This window comes from Fopius arisanus, unplaced genomic scaffold (assembly GCF_000806365.1).
Source record: "Fopius arisanus strain USDA-PBARC FA_bdor unplaced genomic scaffold, ASM80636v1 scaffold00137, whole genome shotgun sequence".
Taxonomy (NCBI): domain Eukaryota; kingdom Metazoa; phylum Arthropoda; class Insecta; order Hymenoptera; family Braconidae; genus Fopius; species Fopius arisanus.
In genome coordinates this window covers 154,257-169,728 of record NW_011887876.1, presented here as the reverse complement: position 1 = coordinate 169,728, position 15,472 = coordinate 154,257, and the positions used below count along the sequence as shown (strand labels likewise).

Below are 15,472 nucleotides of genomic sequence, written 5' to 3'. Positions count from 1 at the left end.
AAAAATTTGGGGGAGATCAAGGATTGCCTTCATCCCCAAACCTGGAAAGAACGGGCATATCAAGCCCAGAGACTTCAGACCCATCAGCCTCACCTCCTTCATACTGACGACACTGGAAAGACTGGTGGACCAATACATAAAGAGCACACTGCTTCTTGAGAAACCCCTATCACCCTCACAATATGCCTACAGGGCAGGCAGGTCGACGGAAACGGCCCTGCATCACCTAGTGGCTAAGATTGAGGAACAGATAGAAGGAAAGGGCTACGCACTCAGCCTATTCCTAGACATCGAGGGTGCCTTTGATCGTACTAAATACGAGATCATAACAAGGGCCATGTCGAGGAAAAACTTTCCAGACTGTATCATTGACTGGACGAAAAGCATGTTGGAGAGCAGGAAAATAACTACCACACACAACGGCTCACACGTAGAAGGGCACCCGACCAAGGGTTGTCCACAGGGTGGAGTCCTGTCTCCACTCCTGTGGAGCCTAGTTGTCGATGACCTTCTAGAGAAATTGAGAGAAGAGAACTTTCTGGTGAACGGCTATGCTGACGACATAGCCATTGTAGCCAGGAGAAACTTCCTCGAAACTCTAAGAGACAGACAGATCCGTGCTGTGAGAATACTGGAGGAATGGTGTAAAGAAACGAAACTTACAGTTAATCCTGGAAAGACGTCTGCCATGATCTTCACCAGAAAATATAAAGTGGTCACTCCACGATCAATTAAAATTGGAGGAGTGGACATCGCTTATGCTAGTTCAGTGAAGTACTTGGGAGTAACTCTGGACACCAAGCTTCACTGGAAACAACACATAGCCACACAGATGGGCAAAACATATGCCTCACTCTGGGCTTGCAAAAGAGCCATGGGAAGGACGTGGGGTTTCAACCCCAAAATCAGCCTATGGCTCTACAAGATGGTATTACTGCCAAGGCTCATGTACGCTGCTGTGATATGATGGCCCAGGGTAAGGAAGGTTGGGACTAAGAACCAGTTAAAAGCACTCCAGGGAAATTTCCTCAGGGCTGCAACTGGGGCGATGAAAACCACACCGACCGAAGCCTTGGATGTGGCAATGAACACACCACCACTTGATCTAGCGGTGCTATACAAGGCAGAGGCAACCGCCTACAGGCTGATATGCCAGGGGGAATGGAATCAGTCGAGCGCGGCACATGTCAAGCTCGATATACTGAAAAGAAGCCCCCTGAACATAGATCAGGATAGAACAACCAGGAGGTACCTGATCAGGAAAGGTTTCAAGACCTATATACCTGACAGAAAGGACTGGAAAATGGCAAAACAATCCCCAGGTAGCAATGTAATACACTGGTACACGGATGGCTCGGGCCGCGGACACCAATACGGTGCAGGGATATATGGGCCAAAAGAAAACCACAGAGACAGCTGGTCCATTGGACCCCTGGCCACTGTTTTCCAGGCAGAAATCCTTGCAATTAAAAACTGCATAGAGCTTCTCCTATCCAAACCGACCTCAAGAAAACATATATACGTCTGGTCGGACAGCAAAGCTGCCATCAAAGCCCTAAAGAGACCAAGCACCGAATCGAAGCTGGTCTGGGAGACGATGGCAGCTATAGAAGCACTAGGGGCAACCAATAAAATAACTTTGGCATGGGTCCCGGGCCACAAAGGGATAACAGGAAACGAGATAGCGGACCAACTGGCAAGGCATGGGGCGTTAAATGATGACCAGGCCATGACAGTGGGAGTCCCTTTCGCGACCGGAATATCTCGAATTAAAAATAAACTTCGGAACGAACACCAAGGGCGATGGGAGCAGATCACAACCTGCAGAAAATCCAAAGCCCTCATGCCAACCCTAAACAAGAAAAGGGCAGGAAAACTACTCAACATGAAAAAAGAGGAACTGAGCACTACAATCAGGCTCCTCACTGGACATGGTAGGTTTAGGACACACTGCAAAAACATGGGCATCGAAAGCGATGCCCGCTGCAGACTATGCCTTGAGGCAGACGAGGACAGCCTGCATATACTTTGTAGCTGCCCTGCACTGGCTACAACAAGGCTAAATCACTGGGGAACCGCCTTCCCTAGCATCAGCTATGTAGCGGATCTAGACGCCGGGAATCTATTAAAACTGGTGAGAAAAGCTGGCCTAGAATTATAGGGATCAGAAGGACAACGGCGCCACAATAGCCCAGTAGGGGTTCGGTGACAAGAGGGCAGCAAATGCCTATCCGTATTTTTAACCATAACCATAACCATAACCATACTCCTGGCAAAAGTAACAACTATTCGGCCTTTCCAGAGGAGTTTATCACCGTGTAAACACCGTGAAAGAGCGGCACGACTGGTCCAAGATGGAGCGACGTATGTTGCCATTATTTGTGTAATATGTGTCGCGTATAGCAGAGGTATTCGGCTGACGTCAGAAAAATATCAAGTCATTCTAACCTGAAAGAAGAATATAAGAAATTGGTCTCATTTTCATGTATCCAAATCTCAAATTTTACTGAAAATTATCCGTAACTAAAAAGATCAAAAATTGTACGTGATTAAAATTAAGGGGAAACAATTGTGAATAACCAGAAAATTAGTGGGTTGAAAAAAATTATCTGATTATCAATAATGAAATAGCTGTTGCGATTCATGCGGGACAGAAAGAAAGCTATGAAAATTATCACTAGAATGAGTAATCGAACTCCGTCTGGGTTAGATAATTACAACCGAAAATGAGCGGTCACATAAAAAGAGGGGTGAAATTAACACTGCATGGACTATTGGGTCATTTCATTCAGTGTTTCTTTCCTGCTGCTACTGACGACTTCCGCTGCCTTGTCACTGTCATCAGCACTAGTAGTAGTAATAGTTTCACCAGTAGTAGTTTCTCCTATACTAAGTCCTGTTGATCGGTTACTCATCTGCCTTTGCATATGAGTGAACAAGTTAAATCTTCAAATTCCAATTCACAGGTCTGAGTCAACCCAATACCTCTGCTTACGTGGCAATGCACAAATAGTTTGACCATCATCATCTGAGAAGGCCGAATCATGGCAACTGATCCACCAAACCATGTTGTCTACGGTGTCTGCAAGATCACTAATTCCTTCAGGAAGGCCGATGCAGAGTAGCCACAACGCCAATTCGCTGCTCCAAACAACGGTCAGACGATTACCTCGAATTTGAAGTAAGTCAACCACATTCCTCGATTCACAATTTGAACTTCATATGAGGCCACTCATCATTTCCCTCCTCCCCTCGGGTCCTTAAGTGTTTCTTATGGAAGCTGTCATAAAACCCGAATTTTTAAGGGATACCGAGAAAATCATTGTATACGTCAGTATTTAATCCCACCCAATCAGCCCGGCCTGCGTAAATCTCTCTCTCCTGGAAGTTCCTCACCAATTTGATTTACTAACGATTCATTCGACTCAAATAATCCATCATCCCTTAGAATTAAGTAATACAATTCCTACATCGTCTACAACTGGTCGAATACTGCAACTGCAAGAATTGTACAAAGGGTGACAGACGAAGGGTAACTCATCTGAAAAGTGATGCCAAGGATCACGCTTAGTTTGGACGGACAACAATCATACCATCTCCGTCCGACGAGACTGTGCTGTTGGTACATATACCGTGAAAAATGCAATTTCTCTGTGAATTCATAAAAATAAGTTTTGAGTAAATGATCTTCTTGGATCAATGTTCTGTGTGAAGGAGCAAATCTGATACAAGAATTTCTCAACCGTGTAAAGGGAAGAAACAACTCGAGAGTAAGGCAGTCGCATCCTCGATCGGACGGAGGAGAGGTATAACTAGAGAGCAGCCTTGTTGTCTCCTTAGATCCCGAGGGGGAGAGCTAGGGGCGGTGAGAGCTGACTAGGTGTTTAGCGTTCAATTCCAGGAGAGGAGAGACCGTTCTAGTTAGCGACAAGGTTGAGAGAAGTTAAGCGGAGCGCTCACATAGCCAACCAGCGAGTTCAGTGCTCAAGGCGAGTCGAGCACGAACAGAGGGCGAGTGCCTGTTGTGCAGGGCTTTATATACATCCAATTGACGGAGTGGAGGTAATATGTCGTGTGACGTAGGCCTAGCGCTCTCCACTAGGTTACCGAAGCGTTGGTGTACGAGAGATCTGTGCAAGGCGTGTAGGCAATGTAGCGACGGCTACATAACTCCGTTTGTTTGCGATTTTTGGCTAGAAAAGCAAGTAAAAAACGTCACCCGTTTTTTGGAAGCAACGGCCTCAACAGGAGCCAACTGTTGGCTAGTCGATGGTTCGTCGTCGTCCGTGAGGATGAACGCAGGCTTCACCGTTCTGTATTTCATTGTTTTTCTGCTGCCCGTTAACGGTAAACTATCGGATGGTCATACCCATATTCGTAGATTCTATGAGTATAAGGAAAGCTTCACTTTCTGCGCTCGCGTATGGGCCGATAAAAAAATAGATGAAACATAGTTTTGAGTCCTTCATAATATATTCAAGTTTTGTCAAAGTGGGATGCAGGTGCCCATATATTCCTTGTGGGTGTGCCAGTGAAAGAATATCGTAGGCTAGAAGGACTTCTGATAAATGATCACGTATTCGGTCGAAAATTCGCTCCATTTATTTCACAGACGATCCCAATCAATGTGGCCTCTTACACACAATGATATTTTATTTTTCATTTTCCTCGAGATCATTAGGTCTTTCATTTCCTAGTAGCATTTATGATTTTATAGGCGCCTCTCATAACCTTAAACCTCTCCTACTATCGTTCTTTGTCTGTTTTTCCGGTACCATGGATTGACTTTGGTTACTGCGCCCATTTGCCAGTCGGTACTGCAGAGATTCTGCTGTATTCCTGTTCCAATCACACTGACTCGGTGAGCAAGAGTAACTCTACATGCGTGCCTAATGCCAGTAGCCTCACACCGAGCGGTGTAACTAAGCGGACACTCCTCCAAGTACTAACCCAAGTAACTCTTATATAACTCTAACTCTATAACTCTAACTTCGCGTGGCTATTACCGTTGCTCACACAATAATGAATTTTTGATAAATAATAGGAAATACGAAATTCGGCTTACAGTATTGTGCCATACAAACTTATTACTCGTCGCTTACGCTGTCGAATTGATCAATAATTCGGTGAGATGATCGCTGAACTCGAATATGATATTTGGATTCGCAGCCTCCGATCAACTATGAAAGTAATTAGAATATTTCACCGGAAGTGTTAAATGATTTATCGACTATTAGCTGACAATTATCATTCTTGAAGTAGCTTACGAGAACAACTTTCAGCTTTCTGAAATTAGACTTTGACTAATGGATTTCGAGGTTTTTCGTTGAGCTTACCGACTGGTATTAGATCAATTTTACGGTTAATCAAGGTTACGGTTCAGCTCACAAGCGGATAATAGTCAGCACATTCCACCAATTGATTAAAAAATTGATCTGTGCATCAAAGATATTATACAAATGAAAGACTTTATTAAGTCCAGAGTACAAAATTTAACCGTTATCTGGTATTGACTGAATCCTTGTCTCATAAGTGAAAATCTGGAATTGTCGTCCAATTCTTATAACCAATTTCAACTTTTGAAACTTGAAAAAGCAAGTCTCTTTTCTGGAGAAGTGAACACTAAACCACCGGAAAAATATCAATAAACTTTATATCAAATTAAAAGCCTCATGTTAACTATATATTGAATCATCTGAAAATTTAAATATTCTTAATAATAGGAAAAGCGAAGTAAACTCTTTAAACAGCTTCGCAGATTCTTCGCAGCTGGCAACACAAAAAGGACTATCTAGACGCGAGGAGAAACCTAGCAAACGTGAGAGAGAAACTAATCAGGGAATGGCTAGAAGAAAAGCAAAGGGACGTAGCCGCAAGCAGAAACCTTACAGAATGGTGGAAAGCCATGGATTGGTACAGGAGGAGAAGAAGGGCAACGATCTCCAGTGAAATCACGAAAGAGGATTGGATGGAACACTTCCGGGTACTGCTAGAAGGAGAAACACACAGCAAAGAAGAATTTCAAGGGCAAGAACCAGACTACAGGCAGGTTCACCCAGGTCCAAGCACAGGGTGCCCAAAGAGCACAAAAGAAAAACAAGGTAAAGAAAAACGGAAAGCAGAAGAAAGAAGGGGGCAGGTCACAGAGGAGGCAATGGAGGTAAATACAGAAACTAAGAGAAAAGGAGCAAAGGAGGTGAGAGAGGCGATGCTAGGCATTGAACTCGAAAAAGAAGGCTGGAGAGAGAAAGAGACAGACAAGAACGAGGGAAGCAACAACCTAAACCGCCCACTGTCACAAAAATAAATAATCAAGATAATAAATAAGCTAAAGAGAGGAAAGGCGCCTGGAGAGGATGGAATAACTGCAGAGTTTCTGAAAGGACTGCCCAAGGAGGGAAGGCTAGAGTTAATTCAGATAATACAAGACAGCTGGCAAGAAGGAAGGGTGATAGGACGTTGGAGAATGGCATCAATACACCCCATCTATAAAATGAGGGGAAACGAAAACTCCCCGAGCAGTTACAGAGGAATATCCCTACTTGACATTGGCTACAAAATCTTGGCCTCAGTGATGGCGAGAAGACTAGGTGAGTGGCTAGAGCAAGAAGAGAAATTAACAGAGGTACAGGCGGGCTTCAGGAGCGCGACAGGAACAGTGGACCAAGTGTTCGTACTGAACACGCTGATAGGGAACAGACTGAAACAAAAAGGGGGCAAACTATACGTCTCCTTCATAGACTTCAAGGCAGCCTCTGACAAGGTGGACAGAAACAAACTCTGGAGAAAAATGGAGCAGATGGGGATAAACGGCAGGTTCCTAGACATGACAAGAAATATCTACCATGGAACCAAAAATGAAGTACTAGTCGGAAGAGAAAAAACAGAAGAATTCACAACAACTAAAGGAGTAAGGCAGGGATGCCCACTCAGTCTTCTTCTCTTCAGCATATACCTGAATGACTTAGAGCCAGAACTAAGAAAGAGAGGCGATGGAGGCACAGGAATAGGGCCAGGGTCACTCACAAAAATATTCCCACTATTTTAAGCAGACGACGCAGCACTGGCAGCGGAGGACGGCAAGGAACTACAGAAGATGCTGAACAATCTAGGAAGATGGGCAGAGAGAAATCACATGGAAGTAAGCGTGGAAAAAACAAAAATAATGGTCTTCAGAAAAGGGGGCAAGAGAAAAAAAGAAAAGTGGCTGTAAAAGAACGAAGAGATGGAAGTTGTCAAAGAATTTAAATACCTAGGCTTCTGGTTCACCCAAGGAAATAAATACACTAAACACACAGAAAAGGCAGCCGGGAAAACACAACAATTAATAAACAAGATCGGGGGAGAAACGAGGAGGGCAGGAGTAACGGACCTCGGGAGAAGACTCATGGACTCGACAGTGAAAGCGGTGGCAATGTACGGAGTCGAGCTCTGGGGCTGGGAAAGAAGAGAAGCAATAGAAAAGTTACAAAACAGATACGTAAAATCATGCATGGGTCTGGCAAAGAACACACCGGGTTACATATGGAGGCTAGACGCAAGCAGGAGGAGCATAGAGATAGAGGCAAGAAGAAGAGCGGGGACCTTCATCATGAAGCTATGCATGATGAACGAAGACAGATGGCCAAGGAAATCCCTCATGGAGGAACTGAGAAACATAGACAACCAGACCCCGACCAGCTGGGGGAAGTCATTGAAGAGAGCACTAGATCAAGTAGGGGACGGTGAACTACTACCTCTACTACGAGAAGGAAGACAGCTGGGAGCGATAGAGGAGAAGCTAGGAGAACTAGAGAAAAAGGCAACAGACCAAGAAGTACAAACAGACTGGGTGAAGGCAGATAAATCTATAAATCTTTCTGCAACTACTACTCTAAGGTAAAAGAGAACCTTGAACTGCCCATACTGGCACCAAAACGAGCTAAAAGCTGGACAGAAAGAGACCTGGGCAAGATGGAGATGCGGCAATGCACTGAGAGAGGGAAAGGCAAGCTATATGAGCAGCAAGTGTAGGGCGTGTAATGACACAGCCGAAACAGTGGAACACGTCACAAACTGTGAAATGGTAATGAGGAGACTGAAGGCAAAAGACAGATTATGGTGGAAGGAATGGAGAGGCGAACTACACGGGCATGAGAGAAGACTGAAACTGATAAAGGCAGAAAAGAGTGACAGAAAAGCTAAACAGACCACTATGAATAGGCAGGCATAGAAAAAATACTCAGAGAATATGAGGAGATGAGAAACCAAGAGGAGAAGAAGGCATCTCGGAACGGATAATAGAAGGGAGAACAGGCTATTAAAAGTACAAACTACATTATGTATATATATATATATATGAAGATTCCAAAGACTTGAACTTGCTTAAGAGATAATTATTACATCTTTATAATGCCAATTGTTATTGACGATCTAGTATAAAGAGGTTAAAGGGTAAGGGAGTAAGGCTCGTGTGGATATAAAACTTTAAAGTAATATCAATGAATAAATAAATCTATCTATCTAATAGGAAAAGATCTTATCAATGGAAAGTGAATTACCAATTATTCCAACAAGCTCACGATCATAGAGATCTGATAACTGTCCTAGTACCCGCTGATCCGTGTCCAGTGTGTGTGCAACATTGAATACCTGAAGAGTGTCGGGCTCACACGCGATCAGCGCTTCAATCACTTTATTATCTGAAGCAATACAAAATTGATTAATGAAAATGTTTTTCGTCCACCTAACGTCATATTACATTTTGATAAAAATTAGTGTATACAAAATGAACATGACCGAGTAATAATGACACACCAATAGTGACATTTTGTTGCAACTATCTTGGAAAAATTGTAATAACTAAAGATTTTCCAAAATAATATTAAAAAATTCAGTGCATGGATCATGCAGGGAATACGATTATCGAGTTTAACACTCCATTGGTTGAGCCACGAAAATGGTGTCAGCTATTTTTCGATCAACACTATAAATGGAGGGAAAAGTCCAAAAAAGATTAGCGTGTCGGGCATTAGAATCGTGTTGCAAAATGCGAAAATACTAGGATTTCTTTGTTCACGAATAAAAATTGGGTAAATGTACATGTCCATCAAAAACAGTAATCATTGAAATATTTCTCTGGGAAAAAATCTATTCTTATCCTCTCAGTTCCCATTAACAAGACGAAAAAAGAGAGTGAGAAACAACAAGGAGGTAAATACATCGAAAAATAATCCTGAGGTAAACTTAAGCCCTCCTTACCCCTGCCGGCGCTGTTGATACGATGAGTGATTGATATTAAATTAAATATTTAGACTTGCTATAGAAGGGTAGCGGTGGATAAATCACTCATTGTGTTCAGTCAGCGATGGCAGATGGTCGGGAGAGGTGAATTCAGAGTTCTAGTGAAGTGTTCAGGAATATTTGATAAACCCATCTTTTTCTTTCGTGTCCATTGTCTATAAATGTGCCAACATGTGGTGTCTTTGGGGCCGACACACCGCCACGTCCTCGCCGTGACCCTGCATAACGCAGAGAGCAGTGTATTAAATATGATATCTCCTATTTTAATTATTTCCGGATAGAAAGATGACCAGATCCTTAGTTAGGTGACGGGAACCCATCCAATGAAATAAAAAAACATCCAGAATGGTTTGGTGTGTGCTTCCATACAATTTGCGAAACAAGTCGATAAAATTTGAAGGTCTATTCATCTGTTATTTGAGGTTGAAGGAACAATTAATAGAAATCAACTAAACAACAGTTGTATTTTTTATTGCGCTCTCTTTTAATTTTTACAGGACCGACTGCGCACGCCCTGCAACGAATTTCAATTTGGCGGTTCCAGTTGAACAATGAGGAATGAATAAGATTGCGTGGTAAGCAGATGTGGATGAGAAACGAAAATCTGGGCAATTTTGTTGATAAGCAGGCATAAACTCATTAATATATATTATGTGTAACATTTCGTGGAAATAGTGTATAGGGATATTGCTATATTCGTTGAATTTGTAATATAGAGAAATTTTTTTTGGGTAAATTGGAGTTTCGATATGTGTGTAAGGATACGTCACGTCGAATCCTGGTCGGACACGGAGTGACGAATTTCAATCGTGCAAGTTACGTATTGCACAAGTTTAAATAACGATCCAGTCAAACTTTTGGAAAGTGGAGTAAAAAGTACGTAAAAAGTTTCATAAAAATTACAGTCTACGAGGTAATCGTGGGGTGCGATATAAACTCGGAGCTAGTATAATTTAGAAGGATAATTCGTATAGGAAATTTCACGACTCAGTCAGTAAAAATCAGGGACTTGGAATGAAACTCTGGAACGGAACGAAATTGCCGTTTTTGCATTTCGTTCCGTGGAACGTTTGAGGAGCGAAACAAAACTCGGAACGAAATCTCTAGAACGTTCTGGCTTGGAACGAAACTCGGAACGAAATGTCTGGAATGTTTGGGCTTGGAACGAAACCCGGAACGAAGTATCTGGAAGGTTTCGGATTGGAACAAAAACCCGGAACGAAACGTCTGGAACGTTTCGGCTTGGAACGAAACCCGGAACGAAACGTCTGGAACGTTTCGGATTGAAACGAAACCCGGAACGAAAATCGCGGAACGATACAGCTTCGAATGGAATTCGGAACGAAATGTCTGGAACGTTCCAGCAGGGAATCAAAGTGTGAAAAATTTCTCGCTTGGAATGATGTTCGTGAGAAGCCGTTTTAAAGCAATCTCCTGTAGGAGACTAAATATTTAACGATTATTTAATTAATTAATCCGATCTTCCATTTATCGTTAACAATTAAACTTTGGTTAAAAGACTCGATATAATATAAGCTGGGTTGATTGTGGTAAATTTAATGTTGCTCGCTCGAGAGTTCGTTTCCAGGTGTCCTCAGTCACCAATTCGTCCAGGGTGTCAGGTCTACCCATTAGACAAGGCCCTTTGTCTATGGGGTTGGTCCACGTGTTGGGCTGTTTCGTATAAACAGCCTAAATGTTTCCATTATTCCCTCTGATCTGTCACAACAGGTCTCTTGTTCGTTTTAACGTCGAAAATATTTCCAAGACTTCTGATTTTTATTAATTAAAAAACGTGTTTATTCAATTTTCTTTCTCATTCTAAAAATCGTTTTAAATATTTGAAAAAATTTGAAAAAAGCAAAAACCCTTCAAAATGATAGGAAATTATTTTTTCTCATTCTTTCCTCGCTAAATTCGGTTTTGCATCGCACAAATCCCGTAAATACTAACCGATATCACATTTTTTTTTTCAAAATCGTAGCGGCTCCGTTTTCCGTTCACTGTTCCATTCTCCGCCGAATTTCATTCCGGGTTTCGTTTCAAGCTGGAACGCTCCAATAATTTCGTTCCGGGTTTCGATCCAAGCCGAAACGTTCCAGACATTTCGTTCCGGGTTTCGTTCCAAGCTGGAACGCTCCAATAATTTCGTTCCGGGTTTCGATCCAAGCCGAAACGTTCCAGACATTTTGTTCCGGGTTTCGTTCCAAGCTGGAACGCTCCAATAATTTCGTTCCGGGTTTCGTTCCTAGCCGAAACGTTACAGACATTTCGTTCCGAGTTTCGTTCCAAGCGGGAACGTTCCAGACATTTCGTTCCGAGTTTGGTTCCGAGCATTTCGTTCCACAACTTTCATTCCGAGTTTCACTTCTAACTCGGAACGATACAATTTCGTTTCGTTCCCAGCCCCTGGAACGAAATTCAAACCGGAATGCGTTCCAAGTCCCTGGTAAAAATGACTGTTCGAGGTATAAAATTTCTGATGACGATAGCTCCCTAAAATTTTCTGGACTATTCCATAATTTTTCCCCTCCATTGCTTTCGATAATAATTAAGGTAGCGACTGATGATTTTTTCATACTTTCCAGTTCATTCGCGACAATCAAACCGAGAAATTAAAAACCCCAAAATTGGGGGCGGCGGGATACCAAATCGAACCCACGAACCATACGCCATTTTGACGTTTTAACCATTCGGTTTTTTAAATATGTTTCATGATTCTTTATTCTTATAAATACATTCGAGTATAGCGAAAATAAAAAAACAAGTACATAACAAATTTCTTTGTGGCATTTTAAATTATGGTATTATTTAATGTTATTGGCATTTAATATTAGTTTTTGAGTTTGACGTTTAATTATTTTTGTTGGTATATCGGTTATTGATATTTGTTCTAAAAGAAGCATCCTTGTTTTAAGATGTATGCTCAAAAGAAAAAAAAGAAAAATTCCATAAGTAGAAGATCCGTGAGCGTTTTTTCTTTGTTTTTTATGCTTAATTCCCTTTTCCTCACATATGGAGTACAGATGTAGTATACCTATTTTAAAGCTTATTAACTAAGCTTCAAAATGACACCAGAGTCGGCCAATTCCAATGATTTTCCATTGACTTCTGAAGGTTTAAGCCGAAAATTGCATTTTCAGTTCCTACTTGAAAAATCAACTTTGGTTCGATTTTTAGGTATTTATAACTGAACTAGGTACGAATATTGATAAATGATTCTGAAGAGCTATTAATATTCTTCGAAATAGTATGTAGTTAATATGATTCAATTGAATTTTCATCAAGTTACAACTGATTCTTTCCTTCTCCCACCCTATGTCACACCTCACAAATGAGTTTTTACCACTTAGTGAGGCTTTATACTTCCCCAACGGGGATATGTCATATATTTGACGGTCCCGTAGGAATCTACAAACTGACCTCTCATCACTTCCATCCACTGGATCCAATGTTATGAGCGATAATATAACGATTTTAGGATGTCACGTTTTGCAAATTTTCGTGTTTTTCGGTTTAATGAGGCAATTTGCTGTATTTCTGTTCCATTTTATAAAGATTCCTTATTTCATGGTGGAAACATATTTAATTACCTTGAAATTGACTGGTGTGGTGATCGAATAAGATTAATGTTCATTAAAGTAAGCGAACTTTTCGAAAAAAGTTCAATTAAGTTAGGTCTATCTAAAATCTGTTTACTTCGATTTCAATATAGTTATGAGATTAGCTGGTGGAACCATTTATATACCATTTTAAAGAGTCTTTAATACTCATCAAAATCGTGGCTGATTAATCTGATTTAACTAAACCTTCATGAAATTAGAGCAGATCGTTTCCATTTTCTTCTTTATGACACAGGTCAAAAACCATCGTTTTTTTTTTCATTTATTGGGCCTTTAGACTTAATCAACCGTATATATCATATATGAAATTGAAAGTCTTAGTGAGATCTATGAATTGACTCCACATTCCACCGATTCCATTAAATGGATTCAATGTCATGAGTGATAATATAGCGATTTTAGCATGTCATGCTTTAGAAATTCGTATATTATTTTTCATCGTAATAAGATTTGCTCAGCCTATGTGAAAATTCGAGATGTTTTGTACGTAGGGAAAATACATTGCATTACCCTGAAATTGACACCAGAATTGATGGATTGAGGAAAATTTTTATCATCTTTTGGGCAATGTTGTAAGGAGTAGTATATTATGCAACACGTGCGTAATATATTTTTTGACTCGTGGGGGATTTGTAACACGAGCCGAAGGCGAGTTTTACAACCCCACGAGTTGAAAAATATATTACGCACGCGTTTCATACAACATTTTATGTCATCGCACCCGGAATCGGCGATTTAATCCAGCGAAGCGAGGTTAGAATCGCGCGATTACGGGCACCGACGGCATAAATTCATTTGTGTCATGCTTTTTGTCAATTTTGCTTAGTTTGGGGTTTTTTATATCTATTGGTCAGGTAAATCAAGCCATTCGTATATCATTCTAAAGGCAATTTATTGTTCTTCGAAATTGTGTATGCTAATTATGATTCGATTGAATTCTTATCAACTTATAGCAAATAGTTACGTTTTGTCTGTCATGCTACACGCCAAAAATGACAGTTTTTGCCTTGTTTACAAGCTTCGAACTCGATTATTGAGGACATATTACAGGTCAATTTGTAGATCTCATTAAGTTCTCCGAAATGATACCTTATATTAACCATTCCAGTGAATAGGTCAATAGTTATAAAATGGCATAAAATGGCGATTTTAGCGCGTCACGTTGCAAAAATTGGCATTTTTTTTTTTCATGATATTGAAACTTGCTCGCTACATGTTCAATCATTGTGCCACTGCTTTCGGCTTGGGTGAAAATGCATTAAATTACCTGGAAATTGGTATGGGAATCATTCGATTCCGGCAAATTTTCATCTGTTTATGGTAATTATTGTGATGAGATTGATTTTTGCGATGCTTTTTAGTGAAGCCTCCTTAGTCAGTAATAACCCGTGTAATTTTGGTCAAATTTATTAAAAGTTCTGAGAAATGACCGAATAAATATGTTTTTGTTAAATCGAAGTTCCAAATCAGATCGAATTTTTTTTTTGTGTATATAGATTGCCATCTGGAATTTGTTTCTTATTATTAAATTTGTCAACAAGCTATTACTGGAATCAAAATTCAAATTGGGAATTAAAGATTTTTAGAGAAAAAGGTAGCAATTAGTAGTATTAATACCATGCACCTTAGGCAGCGCGCGTGAAGCGTGCGTGAAGCCTAATGTAATAAAAAAAGGTAAATGTCTAGAAGAGGGCCGCTAAATAATATAAAACCGAGATTTTCGCGTAAATAAATACGCGTAACTTCCACAATTTTCGTTTCCGGAAGGTAGATTTTTTAGATTCGGAAAAGTCATGAAAAAAGCTACAAAACCATCTATAATACATAAAAATCGGGACGGCCCTTTTCTAGAAATTTACCTTAGTTTCTTCTTTGAATTCCTATTTTAATCTTTCAAACTGCTCGCGCAACTGAATGTATCGTATACGTGCGCTACCGTCGATCTGCGTTGCCATGTTTCACCGCTATTTCAATCTGAATGAGAAATTTTTCTCACTTTTCGCGAGAAAAAGCCATTTTTTAGCCAAACAGCGTACGAAACTCTGAAAGCTCCTTACCACAGTAGATATCTACTGGAATATGCATTATATACAGTTCCCCCATATTCTTGATAACGACAATATCTGTTCTATTTGGAGTTGCGTATAACGCTATTTTTCATCAAAAATTGTACAAAACCTACATTCAAAAAAACTATCAAGCATTATAGAAATTTTGAAACTATTCTCAACCAACTAAAGTGAAAAGTTTAATTGCTCTGGCATATTGGTAAAATTTTAATTCTTTCGCTGACGACCCGTTTTATATCATCCAAAACGAGAAAAATAAAACATTTGGCCTTGTCCTTACTGGAGTTTATTTTGTGACGAGGCAGAATTTTGCACCCCCCCCCCCCCCCCAGGCCCCCCCATTAATACTTATTATTTTTCCTAGGCTAAGTTAGGTTTAAGTTACTCTTTTTTGCCACCGTTGGATAACCCATTCCCGAGATACTCCTTCCCCCTACCCCATTGCCCCTCGCCGCGGTACTCACGTCAACCGTGGAAAAGGACGACAACGATGAAGAA

General features: G+C 40.7%; 1 protein-coding gene across 9 annotated transcripts in view; it reads right to left on the bottom strand.

Annotated features, from left to right (window-relative positions):
- The window catches only part of ERR (estrogen-related receptor), a 103,730-nt gene that overhangs the window by 42,170 nt on the left and 46,088 nt on the right, over positions 1 to 15,472 (bottom strand). For all 9 annotated transcript variants that reach the window (XR_892719.1, XR_892720.1, XM_011313993.1 and 6 more), the window contains one exon: positions 8,541 to 8,681. Coding sequence is in view for 7 of the 9 variants with exons in the window: in XM_011313993.1 (XP_011312295.1) it covers positions 8,541 to 8,681 (141 nt within the window). In the remaining 2 variants the exon portion in view is untranslated. The remainder of the gene's footprint in view (positions 1 to 8,540; positions 8,682 to 15,472) is intronic.